The 16,632-nt window shown below is 36.8% G+C and overlaps 1 protein-coding gene across 1 annotated transcript in view; it reads right to left on the bottom strand.

Moving 5' to 3' along the window:
• Window positions 1-1,999: 1,999 nt before the first annotated feature.
• The window catches only part of FNDC3B (fibronectin type III domain containing 3B), a 370,100-nt gene continuing 355,467 nt past the window's right edge, over window positions 2,000-16,632 (bottom strand). Inside the window, 1 exon segment of the mRNA XM_074298196.1 lies at window positions 2,000-6,479. Within this exon segment, the coding sequence (XP_074154297.1) occupies window positions 6,168-6,479 (312 nt within the window). The 3' untranslated portion in view covers window positions 2,000-6,167.

Here is a 16,632-nt window from a genome sequence, read left to right as displayed (position 1 = left end):
TGGTGAATGAGATTGACTAAATGGCCCAGAACTGGGTGCACTGCCTGGCACATAGCAGGCCCTTGCTCAATCTGTTGATTGACTGGTCTCAGAGGTTACTGAATGGGATGGATAAAATTTCAAACAACCCACTTTCTATTATCTAGCTTCGGATGCTAAATCCTGTTGGGTATGGATACCTCCAAACTTTGTAACTACTGAATATATTTGCACGTGCACACATCAGACGGAGAGAAACTCCTTGAGTTCAAGAAATGTTTCACTTTGTATTCTCAGTGTTATTACAGTGGGTGACCAGAATATTTGGGAGAGTCTCCTTGACTCTAAATCATCACATTCAGGCATGTTAGCTGCCTTAAGTATGGCATTGAGATGATCTTGACTTAAAACCACAACAGTGCAAGGTTTAGAAAGGGTTTCAATATGGCCCCAGAAATGTACTCTTGTTATGCTGAGGATGAAGAAAGTCATCCTTAACGAGTAGGCTGGCCCCCAGATGATTAATTCACTGGCCATGGCTGTCTTTTAAGAAAAGAACCAATTTAAATTTTTGGATTTATTATTATTATTACTGTTGTTACTATTTTCAAAAACCAGAAATTCCATGTAAACTTAATCATGAAATAATTATAAGGCATTGAGAATTCCTTTCCTTTTTCCAACAATAGTACCTGGCATGAGACAGCTGCTTAATAAATATTTGATGGTTATTTGAACCTATGATTTGCACAGAGTAGGCTATTTGTTGAATTAAAATGATCCAGACCTATTCCCAGGTATCCAAGGGATCATCTTCTATAGTATTTTTTATATAAAGCAAAAAAAAAAAAAAAAAAAAAAAGATTCAAGGTCATTATCAGTATTAAGAGGAAAAAGACATAGATAGTATATCAATCCATTTTTTAGATGTCATACGATAGGAAGATAGCAGACAGCACAGTAACAGCAGAATTCAAAAAATTGGAACTAATGGAACTAAATTAAATATGATGAAATAGGGATGAATTTCAAGTTTTACATTTGGGTTCCAAAAATTGATTTCAAAAGTTAAAGACAGTTTAAGTATCGGGAGATAGTAAGCTTGCCTATTCCCAATTTGAAACATAATATGGCAGACTGCTAATGCCATCTTTGGCTGCAATGAGAGGCGTGGCATCTAAAAATGAATTATTTGCTGCCCTGGTGAGATCACATGTGGAGTATTAGTTCAGCAAAGCCAAGAATGAGTTAGAGAGGGTTCAAAAAAACAACTAGGATAATTGAAGAGTCTTCAGTCTGTGACATAGGAGAATTGGTTGAAAAACCAGAGAAAGTTGAGCCTGGAGAAGAGAAAACTCACCAGGGGCATGATAATAATCTCCAAAGGTATTTGAGTTCCATCATACATATTAGGGATTTAAGCTAGTGAGGGCAGGACTAGATAACTGGGCTGCAAAGTCAAATGAAGCTTGATATAAGGATAAACTCAGAAACTGAATGGGTCATCTCTGGAAGGAGTGGGCTTTCCCATTAAATGGAGGCAGGAGATTCTTGTTGAGAAATAGGGTAGACTAGTTTATGTTAGGATTACTAAGTGATAACTCGGGTTGTCTGGATAGTGACAAGGTGAGAATTCAGGTTGGACAATTACAAGGGCAGGAGAAGGAATAAAAAACATTGCAAAGAAAAAGAAGAACATGAAAGCAAACTGCCTATCTCATAAGACTTTACAGAAAGGGGCAGCTAGGTGGTACAGTGGATAGAGCACCAGAAGTCAAGTCAACCTGAGTTCTCACCTTGTAATTGTCCAACCTGAATTCTCACCTTGTCACTATCCAGACAACCCGAGTTCTCACTTAGTAATCCTAACAAGTTTATGTCGGAGGTCCTTTTGATTTGGGTGAGGATTTGATTCTACAAGGAAAAGTACTATTTGGAGGAGTATTTTCCTTCCCCAAATACTAACAATTAGAAACAAAGAAATTATATCCATGCCATAATAAAAATTCCTACTCGAGTCCGAAAGAATTAAAACATTTATTGAGCATAAATATATTACATATACACTACAGATACAGTTAGGTATTACATATAGTGTAATATTTGCAAAATCTATACATTAAAATTGATATGGCAGTTTTAATACAATGCATGTGAAATAGTCTAAAATTTACAATACAGGAAAAAAACTTATGATTATTTCTCTCTTAAAGTTGAAAAGCTTGGAATGTATGTCCAACAGTGAGGTAAACCATTTTTTGTCTTTCAATTTAAAGAATTGTGCAAGGAAAACATTCAAACACTTCAGCTAGGGCACTTTTCAATTTTGACATGAATACTGAGTTACCGTAGCTAACCAACCAAGATAGAAGATCCTCAATGTTTCAAGTTGATAAAAACAAGACAGAGAATATGAAAAAACAATTTTTCCCCTTAAAAAGGCTCACTTTCCCCCCAATTTAACAATTTCTTTAAAGTTTCAGATTTTTTTGCTTCATGTTACTGGTACTTGTCAAGGCAGGGGCTGGAGGATTTTACATACTGGGAGAAGTTAAGAGCATCAAGAAGTCATTTATTTTTACACATTTTAAAGGGCACAGCAACAGTAATTGGACACTTTCGTTTATTGTCCTGTGTACATTGGAGGCCTACGGTAACATTTAACTCAAGTCAGTGAATGTGTTTTGAGCACCTGTTGTGTACAAGGCACTGTGCTCGGTGCTAAGGGGGAGGCGAAGGCCTCAGCAGTGTGTATATGTGTGTGTGTGTGTGTATGAGTGTTTTGCTAAGCGGAGTAACCATTTCCTGACATTCACTGTGCTAACAAGTAGGATCCTACTGGATTTAGATTTGAGGGGGATAACCCCCTCATTTCATAGTGAGAACACCGAGGTTGAGAGGTTTAGGGCTTACGCAAGGTCACAGAAAAGATAAAAGAGTAGAGCTGGTATTTGAACCTGCATCTTCCAGCTCTAAACCCAGAGCTGGATTTTCCATTCCAATGACTCTGGGCAGCAATAATATGAAATGTTTCAGGCTTCAGTTTCAACTATTTCAGTTTATTGGTGGCAAGACAAAAGACTTTCAAAAATCATAAAAATGGTCAAATGGCCATTTGGCACAAACTATTATTACCCTATTACATACACAAACACACACAACAGATACACACATACACACACACGCACATGCACACACAAACCAATATAAAGGATTTTGCTATAGCAGCAATTTTGAAGCACTCACCCAACGGAGAAGATTTTATTTAAATTTGTAGGTGATGCAGAGGGGACAAGGGGTGAAAGCTGTAGTTAAGTTGAATATTCATTGCTTCAAAAGAGTGCTTTTAAAAAAAAATACCTGCTCCCCAAATATAACTAATAGGCCTGAATGGTTTTTATGGCAAATCCATTAAAATTACAAGGGGGTAAATTTCAAAATGGTAGAACTTGGCAAAAAGAGATCTTGGTGCTACTTATTTGCCAGGCTAATTCAACTCATTCTTCCTGTTCATGACAAAATATCAGACTCTACTATGTCCTACACTGATCAAGGCAGACAGCATGATTTGTGGATCTTAGCACTTCTTCCAAGAGATGATTATGATTTCTGGATACATGTAAACTTTGCAATCACTGATCATGGGTTGTTTTTTATTTTTATTTTTGTTATTTATTTTTTTGTTTTTTTGGCATTGAATATACTAGATGCTCTCATCTTTAAAAAACACAAGAAAATGTCAAAAGATTAATAACACTACAAATGTTGCCAGGGAGAAAAAAAAAAAGGATTGACCTAAAATTACAACATTATAAAACAAGACAAAAAAAAATATAACATGCTACGAGGGACAATTAGTACATAAGTACACTTTTTATTATTTTTTTTTTACAATAAATAAAAGATTGCACTGTAATTGGTATTTAAAGTACTGAATGCAGAATATAGTATAAATAAATCCCAAACAAAGGTATGGTTGGTTTTCCCCATGACTTTGGTGATGGGAATCTCACGCTAGTACAGGAGGACACGGCATTGCAGACAAGGTAGACCAAGCATGACGGAGCTATGACCAAGCCAAACCAAGTAGCAAAAATATACAAAAAACAAACAAAAAATAAAACATAAGCAGGGGATTACACTGTGTCTGTTGCACCCTTTTGGAATAATTTGCACCTCCAACTCTGAAATGTCCCTGAGGTACTCTTATGTTACTGACTTCATATAAATAGTACATTGACTTTGGGTTTAAAAAAAAAATCAATTATCTCATGACTCCAAATCAGCATATCAGAATAATGCTTTGCATGCAGCCTATAGCACCTGTTGTCCGAGGCTCTCAAAGCACTTACAAACAAGTATTAGCATCCCAGTCTTGTTTTCAATATCTGGGGAAACTGAGGCACAGAGAGGTTAAAGTGACTTTTTAAGGTCACGCAGCAAGTTAGTGACAGAACCAGGGACAGAATCTAGGGCTCCTAACTCCCAATACCCTGTGTTACCACCAGATCATCCCACTCGCTCCCTGTGCATATATGGATAGCCAGGTCAAAACATGGTTAGACAAACTACAAATTTAGTTGATTTTTCTTTCGTCTTGTCAATTTTGATCTGCTCTGTTAGAATAGGCTTGTGTGTATTGATTAAAGATACTGGAATGCAATCACTTCATCGATACCTCAAAGAATGAGACAACCATCGGTCTACCAGCGAATCTTCCAAAAATAATGAGCTGACAAGGTGAAGGAAGAGAGACAGGGAAAGAGAGGGAGAGAGGGAAGAGGAACAAAGTGAGAATGAGAGAGTGTGAGCAACAGAGCGCATGCGAGAGAAACAAAGAAAGAGAGACAGAAACACAGGGAGAAAAAGACAGTGAGGGAGGGGGAGAAACAAAGTAAAAAAGAGACAGACCGTCAGGCTGAGAGAAGATAGAAGAGAGAGAAAGAGACAGAGAAAGAGGGAAAGAGAGACAGAGACAGAGAGAGAGTGAAAGAGAGACAGAGACAGAGAGAGAGTGAAAGAAAGACAGAGACAGAGAGAGAGGAGAAACAAAGTAAAAAAGAGACAGGCTGAGAGAAGATAGAAGAGAGATAGAGGAGAGAGAGAGAGAGAGAGAGAGAGAGAGAGAGAGAGAGAGAGAGAGAGAGAGAGAGAGAAGAGAGACAGAGACAGGAGAGACTGCTCATGAGGTTAGTGTAAAATTGCCTGCAATCAGCAGAGGCAGGAAGCTGTCACCAGTCCTAGTCACATAATTCATGTCCAATGTAACAGAATATAATAAAATCTAGTGATTAGATTAGGAGTAGTTTATATATATACAAGGCTAGACAAACAAGGTAAAGCAGCTTTCAGACAGCTGACCAAGGAGATAACTAGCTAGCTATTGCACAATGCCCTCTTTAAAGTTACTGCTATGGATTGACATGGGAAAAATCTAGAATGCGCCATCATTGATATGCATTTTGGTTACTTGATTTTTTTTATAGAGGCAGTTTCATAGTGTTAAAAATTATAAGAATAACAGATTATAAAATATTTTAGCCTGTAGTACATGTTCTGATTTAAATGAACTAATCATCGTTAAATAACTGAGTGACAAAAAATAAAAAATACAAATACAAATAAAAATAAACAGTAAATGGTGCTTAGGGCAGATGCCTTGTAGTGAATCAGTCTCATGCTGTTGGCGATACTCCAAATACCTCGAATCGTTCACTTATAACAAAACTCTGGCCCTATCGCTACACACATTGTAACTGATTAATGTTTACAAGTATATGATGATTAAAAAAAAAAAAAAAGACATAAAGAAGTGACTGGTGATTATCGTCTACTGAACGGTAACATATAAAATCAAAGGTTGAGAGAGACACCGGTGAAAACAGTATAAAGGCAAATTGAAAGAAAAAAATAATGAAAAGAAAATTGAGCGCGAGGAAAGCTTGCTTTTGGTATCTGGTTTGCTTATTGATCCAGTTGAACCTCTTCCTAGTTTTGCATTTCAAAAAGGTGCACCAAAACACTGATAGTTTATTCCTAGCTAGAACTGTAAAACAAGAGAAGTATATAAATCAAAGAACAAAAAAGGTTTTTAAAAAATTTTTTTTAAAAAGAACTATCTGGATAAATGTGTGTATTACAATGCGTAGCATTACCTAAATTCATACCTCGGACTCTGTTGGACTGGTCTACTTCATTAAGAAGTATTGTAATATAAAGGCAAACAAAACAGATAGGCCCGCGAAGCCAAGGACGATGAGTGCTGCAAATTGTCCATCAGTAGGCATTGGGCTCTTCCTTTTGGGGTCATCGAAGCACCCCGTTTCTGCCGCGAGCATCGTCTCATTCCGCTGTAGTACAAAAGCGGCCGAAGGGCTGAAGGCTCCACTCAGCTCCTGTGAGGTATCTAAGCAACGGCGACACACGCACACGCGGAATCGGTAATCGGTGTTGCTCTGAAGGCCTGAGATTTGGAAGGTTGCTTCTTCCCCTTTGTACACCTTGGCGAGAGAAACAGGAAAGTCACCGTTAATCAATTTCACAAAGGCAGGTGAACCAGGAAAATCTCCTATGTCCATATGGGTCAGAAAGACCTGCCTAAGGTTGGACCCAGCCTCTGCTTGCCTCAGTTTCCTTATCTGTAAAATGGGGTAACAATAGCACTTCCCTTCAGAGTTGTAATGAGGATTAAATGAGAAAATACAAAGTTAGTTATTATTATTATCAAAGTGCTACATAAATGTTAGCTACATAAATATTATCAGTTATTTGGCTATTACAGTTATTATGTTATATATAGTACATATATTATATATAGTTACATTATAGTTAACTATTATTAAAGCACTAAATGAATTCAAACTATTATTATTGCTAAAATGCTATATAAATGATAGATATTATTATTACCAAAGTGCTACAGAAAGGTTAGCTATTATTAAGCACTATCTAAATGTTAATTACCATTATTAAAGCACTATAAAAATCCCATTATGTGCTATGTAAATGTTAGCTATTGTTATTATCACAATGTTATATACAAATTTGCTATTATTAAAGCACTAAATAAATAAATGAAAATTATTATTATTTTTAAAGTGCTGGGTAAATGGGTAAATTATCAAAGTGCCATATACAGGTGCACTATTATTAAAGCACTAAATAAATGCAAACTATTATTATTATTATTATTAAAGTGCTATATAAATGTTAGCTATTATTACTATCAAAGTGCCATATACAGGTGTGCTATTAATAAAGCACTAAATAAATGCAAACTACTCTTATTGCTAAAGTGCAATATAAATGATAGCTATTGTTATTACCAAAGTGCTATATAAAGGTTAGCTATTTTTAAGTACTACCTAAATGCTAATTATCATTATTAAAGCACTATATAAATTTTTACTATTATTATAAAAATGCTACATAAATGATAGCTATTGTTATTATCAGAGTGCTATATAAAGGTTAGCTATTATTAAAGCACTATCTAAATCCATGCTATTACTATTACTAAAGATAAAAATATTAGCTATTGTTATTATCAAAGTACTCCATAAATGATAGCTTTTATTATATGACAAAAAGGGGCAAGGCTTTGATCTACATTCAATATGAGAATGCATTTACCTTATGGTTCAACTAGATAAGTATTTGTTTATAATGTAAGAGCATTTTTATGGTTATCTTTTGCTTTTATGTCACTTTAGTTTCTGAATGTACTTCTTCCTGGGTCTCTAGTCAGCAAGCCCAATTCTTGTAGCAAAGAATAAAGAGGAAAAACCCAGTACTACTTGAGAATGGATATAGGCAGTGTTCCTTACCCAGAGTTCTGCACCTTTGCAAAGAACAGAAGGACTATTGTCTCATCTCCTTTTGGAGGTTGAGCTTTCCAACAAATAATTATTATTTTTTTTAATTTTATTTTATTTAAATTTTATTTATAAATTTTTTGACATATATGCATGAGTATTTTTTAAATAACATTTTCCCTTGTATTCATTTTTCCAAATTATCCCCTCCCTCCCCTTGATGACAGGCAATCCCATATATTTTACATGTGTTACAATATAACCTAGATACAATATACCAACAAATAATTATTAGGTGTCTACTTTGTGCAAGGTGTTCAGCTAGACACTGAAGAACTATGTATAAAAGTTACATAGCCCCTGCCCCCAGAAAGCTACCACTCTGCTCCTTATAATTACTCCTATTTATCACCTATAACTATAGTTCTCTTGAAACAATATGACAGTGCTTCCAGGATGCTGGAACGTCTGAAATAACTATCTGAGCTTCCATGATGCACTGTCATCCATTTATTAAGCATATAATCAAGGATCTAAGTATTGTGCTCAGTAGTGAAGATACAAAGACAAATGGGCAAGATTTAGCCCAGCCTGGCACATAGGAACCACTTAAACAAGGATAGATTTGACTTGACTCAAGGCTCTCCAACAACGTACACTCTTGAGCACAAAGTCTATTTCCTTTTTGGAGAATGGATGAATAGTGCTTACAGTGCTTACTGGATAAAAATAATATGTATAACATAAAGTATACATACAGCAAATGGAAAGTAGTTTTCTCTTCCCCTTCCCCTTTGGGAGTGGGATTAGATAAGACTTTGTACAGGACAGTGGTGTCAGACTCAAATACCACCCAATTGACCAACTAGCCCTGCATGCATATGGCAGTTCATTCATTCATTTATTTACTCATTTACTGTTTTCCAATTTCCAATCTTTCTTAATTTGTTTCTTTCTTTTAGTATTTGAGTATGTATTTATTAAATGTGGTATGGTAGCTCTTAATAAATATGGAATGGAAGGAAGTCTCTGAGTGTAAGGATTCAAAAGAGGTCACAGTAAGAGTCCCAGTGCTTTCTTACTGATTTCCATTCTGACCTCAATTTTGAAATTTAACATGATTGTTGTTGTTGTTGTTGTTATTTTTAATGGCTAACATTTAGGGTGCTATTTCTCGCAGACAGCCTCAAAACACTCAGACTATTTAGATACGTCCAAATGTATCATCTCTCTCACTGTTCTGCTTACAAGATTTTGAACCCCCTTCTCTATCATGTTACCCTTTCTAATGAGCAAGAAGATACTGATTTGTGCCTTGGGAAGGGAGATTGTAAATTTAGCTGCAACCAGCAAACAAATAACAAGCCTCAGTAAAGGCTCCATGATTATTCCTTCCTGTCTCTAAGACAATGACAAAGCCTGTAGGGTTCATAGTCATCATCAGTGGAGTTCATTGCCCTGGCAATTTTTTCCTGTGGCTATTTCCAGAGTTTAGAATATTCCAGAAAGGTATCATCCCCAGTCGGAATCATTCCTCTATGTGTGAGCAACATCAGCCAAACATCCAAATCCTTAACTGAGCAGAAGGGACCCTCTGGTCTGGGGACTCCATATGCTTTCTGTTCTGGGACTACCCACACAGGTACTTCTTTTCCTTGATGCAACCATTGTCCCCATAGTTAAGAAATCAATATGGGTGCAAAAATGTTCTTGCAGCCCTTATTGTAGTGGGAAGAAACTGGAAACTGAGGGGATGCCTATTAAGTTCTGGTATATGAATACTATTGTTCTGTAAGAAACGATCAGCTGGGTGAGTTCAGAAAGGCCTGGAGAGACTTATATGAACTGATGCTGAGGGAAATGAACAGAACCAGGAGATCATTGTACATGGCAACAGCAAGATTAGACAATGATTGATTCTTATGGAAATGGCTTTTTCCAACAATGAGATGTTTCAGACCAGTTCCAATAATCTTGTAATGAAGAAAGGATTATGGGTACTGAGTAGCATTTTTACTTTTTCTGTTGTTTGCTTGCATTTTGTTGTTTTTTCCTTTTTGATCTGATTTTTCTTGTCTAGCACGATGGTTATATAAATATGTATAGCTATGTTGGATTTAACATATATTTTAACATATTTAACATGCATTGGATTGCCTGTCTCTAGGGGAGGGAGCGAGGGGAAGGAGGGGGAAACTTGGAACACAAGGTTTTAAAAGGGCCAATGTTGAAAAATTACCCATGCATATGTTCTGTAAATAAAAAGCTTTAATAAAAAAAATTTCAAAGCAAAAAAAAAAAAAAAAAGAAAGAAATCAATGTGGGAGTTTTACTAGCTCCATGTAAGCTTGTTTGTGACTCAGTTTCTCTGTATGTACTTGCTAGCTTTCTCACAGTGATGACACAGGAGTTAATTATAAGACTAGGAAAGCATGGAGAAAAGTTATTATCTAAGCCTCAACTAAAAGGTTTCATGACTCCCATTGCCTGGCATGGTGTTCTGCACATAACTGGTGAATGTGCTGTGCTAGAAAGAGCAGCAATTTAGGAGTTAAAAAACCACAGTTCTAATCCTACTCTGAACACTTACTGGCTTTGTGACCTTAGGCAAGTAAGCTTCCTCATCTGTAAAATGAAGCTATTGCACTCAGCCTCTAAGCTCCATTCTAACTTTAAATTGATGATACCATGACTTCTCCATAGCTACACAGCTAATACTCTATCATGGATTTGGATTTGAACCCTAGTTTTCCCAACAAAGTACAAGAAGCCAAAATTCTCTTTGAACTGGCTTATTACTTGAAAATGTATATTATCAGTAGATATTTTAGCATTAGTACCCACAAAATATCTTATATTTAAATATATATGTATATATATATTTAATTTAATATACATTTATTTATATATTATAAATAACCTTATATTTAACAAAAACAAAACCTCCCAGCCAGCCTCAAGAATTCTACGACTATCTCCCCAAACAAAACAGTTGGAAAGGGGATCCTTTGTTACACAGAGCTGCTGTCAGAAAACAGTCTTCATTTCTAGAAAGTGATTACATTTCAATTTATTCCTTCGCTCTGATCCCAGTAATGGAGCAGAGAGCCAGTCACCAACGAAACAGCTCTGTATACATTTGAATTCTCTTATTGTTGTCGGCCCTTTTCTTTGAGAAGCTAAATGACCTCATCTCTGTAACCCTTTGATTATTGCTGTGCCTTATCCCTGAACTGTGTCCAAGCTCTGCAACTGTACGTTCCAGGACAGAACACAGTGAAGGTCTGATTAATATAGAAGAGACCTTCTGACGTCCTGTGCCCTTGTTCACGCATTTAAAAGTGGTGTTCTTTCTTTTATTAAAAAGATAGCACTACATGGCTCATTCCTCATCGTACTCGGCTTCCAGGCTGAATATTCCTTGGTCTGTGCCCCTCATGACTGTGCCCCTTTTGTGGTAATATGCTATGCTCTTTCTGGTTCCCTTCTGAATCGTGAACAGAATGTTCCTGGCCTGCTCATGGCAAGACACACAAATAGAAATCACAGAATTGCAGTCTGGGAAGGGATCTTTGAGGACATTTAATTCAATCTGTATCTGCTAAAGAATTCTACGATACACATCACCCTCCAAGACGGAGGGCTTACTACTTCTCCAGAAGGGCATACCGGATACCAAGGTCCCTTTGACCAAATATTCTACTCCATTCTCTGAAGACATGTACATGTTTTGTTTTGTACACAGATGTCTCATCTCCCTGTAACAGATTATAAGCCCTGAGATTTCTCTGCTTTCTTAATCTCTTTGGAGCTCTGAGCAGAATGTTGTACTCCTCATCACTCAGATGGAAAAATGAAAAGAGTACATGCATAAAAGGTTCAGTAAATTACCATCAGTAATGGATGATGACAAATGGGTCTACCAGCTGCCCTTAGTAACCAGGACAGCAAAATTAGAAAAAATGCATAGATGATGGCAGGTCCTTCAGGATACAGGTATTTCGGCTAAGGTCCAGGCCAGCTATTTTTTGGTTTAAATGCATAAAATACCTCAGATCACAAAGGAACCCAATTATGTTGTGTAATCTGAGATCTTTTTTGAATTAAAAAATCATTAACAAGAGGGGTTTCACTAGACTGTCAAAGAGTCATAACACTCCCTAAAAAAACTCCTGCCTTTGAATGACACGCTTTATCTCTTTTAAGGGTTATCTCTAAACAAGAACAAAAATGACAACCATCTGAGCCCTGAATTAAGGTACTGAGCCCTTAGGGGTGACTGTGGGTACATACACCAAACCTCATGCTAGGGATTCTTTCATCTCAATGAAATAGTTAAAAAGGGCTGATGAATTTATATAAAGAGTTGGGAAAGGATCTCAGAGATCATCTAGTCATTTTCCTCATTGTACAAATGGGGAAATAGAGGCCCAGCCAGGTTAAATGACTTGTCTGTGGTCTGACAGAAGTAAAGGTCCTCTTTCAGATTTGAGCCTAGGCTTTCTGGGTCCTCTCATTACACTGTATCATGAAAGGAGCACATGGAAGACTCCACTAATTTTAGAAGATAAGAATACCCAAAGATAAACCCCAAAATGCATTTTTTAAAATCTCTATAAAAGAAGCCAATGATGATTTAAAATATTATTAGGGAGAAGGGTACATGTTGGACATATTCACCTGATCTCCTAAAGCAAAGAAGGAGGTTTTTGTTTTTCTCCCTAAACATTGAGGTTACCCAAACAATCAAACAGGACTAAGACTGAGAAGCTGCTGCTGTCAGTGAGTGTGATTCAATTAATGGCCATTAACATTTCTGGACCGAAAACTTTTCAGTACAGTATCTAAGCAACTCAGGCTGACATCCAGCTTTCTCCCTGGAAACCAGGCTGCCGTGACTTGTGGGACTGCCTCTGTGCTCCAGCTGTTGGTTCCAACATGCCCAGGGGCACCCCTTATCTCTCCTGTCTGTTTTGTTTAAATGACCAGACCTCTGATTTCAGTGGCACAGGGAAACTCCCCCATGAAGAAGCTCTGTCTACTAGAACTGGCTGCTGCCTGCTCTGCCAATTATAGTCTTAGACACAGAAATTAAGTAACTTGTCTAGAATCTCACATTTGGCAAGTGTCAGACCAAGTTTTCCTGTCTTTTAGGCCAGCTCTTGATTCATTGTGCCAAGTTTGTTTTATACCAAGGAAACCCATTCCTCCTCTTCTTAGAAGTTGAAATTCTATCCAAGGCTTAGTTGAAGGGCCATGTCCTATACGGGGTCCATCTTGCTCCCTCCCACCTAGTTATTTGTATGGACATATACACACATTCATATGAATATAAAATTTGCTCAGGTTAAGAGCTGGAAGTGACCCTATGGCTATCTACTCTAACTCTATAGCTTCTTAGTAGCCATCCATCTATGCCCTCATTTGACAGATGAAGGTCTTGAATACAAGGTAACTGGCTGTTGTTTTCTCCCATTAGAATGTAAATCTCTTGAAAAAAATAGGTCTATTTCTTTCTTTTGTATCCCTAGCATGTAGCAGAGCACCTGGTACATTATAGGTAGTTAATAAAGTTGGATTAAATGATCGAAATGTACTTTGAGCTTGCAGGAGGGGGTGAGGTTCTGGAGACTGGTTTAGAAGTGCTATCATAAATGGGCAAGTAGAAACAATGGGAATTAATTGGACCGGGAGTGGAAACCATTTCAATAGGTTGCAGACTAATGAACTTATTAGGAGCCTGGATTGGGACACATTTGCCAAAGACGATTCCCAATAAATTATTTGTTGAATAAATGAATGTATACACTAATTCACTTTGGTTGCTAATCACAACCCATGTGGAGGGTAATCTTGAGTCAATTCTATTGGTGAAGAGAAAAGTCAAGGAGTCAAGGTGCTTGTCACTAGCTTGGTGTCCACCTTGTATATTTGGTGTCTGCCAACTTACCCATGAGTCAAGGGTTTGTGCTGTCCCAGACCAGTCATTCAGAACAAGAAAGGGAAGCTGATATAATCATTCAATAGACATGGAATCCAGCTAGGAGCTACAGCCTGAGTGAAAATGTCTAACAGTCACTCACATAGTGTGTAGGCATTTGATGTGGCAGTCCTTTGTTCCATGCCTCAGGTAACTCTAGAACTTATTTACCAAGTCACAGACAAGCTGGTGACAGGAGTTCCCAATGAAATCCCATATCTTTAAGGTTCCCATGTGCAGAAGAAATGGGGCCATTCTCCAGATTTGGTTCTTTTTCAGTAAGACAGACATTTTATTTTATTTTATCTATCTATCAATTTATTTTTCTTTGTTTATTTACCAAATGCAATAATGAAGATAGGTGGAAAACATTAGTCTTAATGAATGTTTCTGAACCCTAATTTCTTTCTTTTTAAAAAGAGCACATTGGCCTTTGTACATTGCAAAGTCTCTTCCAGATAAACCCCAAATCTACTAACATCCAAAGTCACTCTCATTGACAGTCAACAATATGGTCTTTCCCTCACAGAAGATTCTTCTAATTATGTTATTCTTATCCTGTACTTAATTGTTTAAAATCACTGAAAATGACTTTACTTCCTGAAATCCATAAATGATTCAGATTGAAACGTCCTCAGGGAAAGAGTGTGAATTTTAAGGTTTGACTCCAAATCACCTTATGGCACCATATGTGTTCCCTTCTTTAAAGGTGACATGAATATGAAAAGCTGGGGCTCTGGGGACATTTGCAGAAGCACGCTAGCTACCATTACATAAACCATTGAGTGTGGGAGCAGGTACACACATCACTGCTTGTTTATCATGGTTCTGGTTACACTGTCCTCATGCTGACACCTTTCAGTTATCTCTGGGGCATTTATCCTGTGATGGAGAGAAGCCAATGTTTGCCAAAGATACTAAGGGCAGGTGCCTGGGATTATCATAAACAAGTGTCCCTAACAAAGGAGGTCAATCAGTCAGTAAGAATTTATTAAACACCCATTACATACTAGAGGAATTCAGAGCTCTACTATATCTTATTTTGCTGTGATTCTGAGTTCTATGCTCAGCTCTGGATATCACATTTTAGAAAGGATACCGATGGTTTAAAGCATCCTGAAGTCAGGGAGCATAGTAAAAGAGGGGACTAAATATCATGGTCATATATAACAGATTGGTTGAAGGCATTGGAGGGTGTTGATCTCAGGGAAGAAAAAATCTGGGCAGGAGCCAGGGGAGAAGTCTTATGGACTGGTCATCTGAAAGGGGTCCTAGAATTGATTGAATTACAGAGAAGGGAACCACAGAGAAGCAATTGCAAGAAAATTTAGGTTTAGACATGGCGTGTCTTTCCTCTGAAAACTATTCCAGATTTTGTTTGCATGTTATCTTCTCCATCTGAATGGGAGTTCTTTGAAGACAGACACTACAATTGTCTTTCTAAGTTTGTCCAGTGCTTAGCATAGAGTTTGGTACATAGTAAATCTTTAATGAATGCTTATTGACCCAAAAGGGTCAGGACAATTACAGTTGTCCAGAAGTGGAACAGACTTCCTTGAGGAGTAGTTAATTTGCCACAACCAATCAACCAAGCCTTCCAGTGGAGGTTGAATGAAATAAGATTCTAGAAATATATTGAGTAGAAAACCTTAAAATTGACCCTGATCTGAGTACATCACTTTCCTCTTCAAAAATCTTCAGGTTCTGCCTCCAAGAAAAATGATAAAATCTTCAGCCCTCCACAATATAGCTGTTGCCTGCTTTTCCAGCTCTATTTCAAACTGGTCCTGTTTACACACTTTCTGTTCTAGTGAAATGGGATACTGTGAACCACTTCATAAAATTCCCAATTCCTCTATTTTTGTCCACCTGCATTTTTGATTTCCTTCACAGGCTAATTGTACATTATTTCAAAGTCTGATTCTTTTTGTATAGCAAAATAACTGTGTGGACATATATATGTGTACATATATTGTATTTAATTTATACTTTAACATATTTAACATGTATTGGTCAACCTGCCAATAGGAGGAGGGGATGGAGGAGAAAAATTGGAACAAAAGGTTTTGCAATTGTCAATGCTGAAAAATTACCCATGCATATATCTGGTAAATGAAAAGCTATTTTAAAAAATGGGATACTGGTCACTTTGTGCATGTACCATTCACTTTCAAACTCAATATTCCATTTCTCATCCCAAGAATCTCTAGCTTCCTTTGAAGAATATGTAAGAGGCCACACCTTCTATACAAGGTCTTTCTTCTTAAGTGATTTTTCTCACTGGAAATTACTTTTTCTAATTTCTTATTTACTTAGGAGTATGTATCTTTGATCTCTCAATAGCATGTAAATGCTTTAAAGTCACTGACTGCGTAGAAGGCTTTGTATTCCTAGCACCTAGGACAGCACCTGGCACAAAGCAGGTGCTTGGTTAAAGTATTTTGAACTGAACCAAACAGAACTGAAGTCAAATATTAAATCAAAGGTTGGTAATCTCCATATTTTCTCCAGGAGAGTACTGCCTGCATAACCAATCTACAACTTTTAATAACATAAAGGAAAGTAAACCCTAAAAGTTAAATCTATTGACATGTCTATGGTGATTAATAAGACAAATGAAATGGTAGTTATAACTGAAATGGTGAATTTGATAGCAAATAGTAATCTTGGTCCCATAAAGGGACAAATTAACTTAGCAAAAAAAGGAAATTTTTAACTAGGGTTGTTCATATCTGTTTCTGAGAGATGCTTTATTACCATAAAGTAATGAAGACTTAAGTCAAGACTTAAGACAACACTTTTCAATATCTTATTATCTTACTTTACCCATATTATTTTAAGATCCCAAAATTCTTTATT

The sequence above is a fragment of the Sminthopsis crassicaudata genome, chromosome 3, assembly GCF_048593235.1.
Source record: "Sminthopsis crassicaudata isolate SCR6 chromosome 3, ASM4859323v1, whole genome shotgun sequence".
Classification (NCBI taxonomy): Eukaryota; Metazoa; Chordata; class Mammalia; order Dasyuromorphia; family Dasyuridae; genus Sminthopsis; species Sminthopsis crassicaudata.
This window is presented reverse-complemented; position numbering and strand designations above follow the sequence as displayed.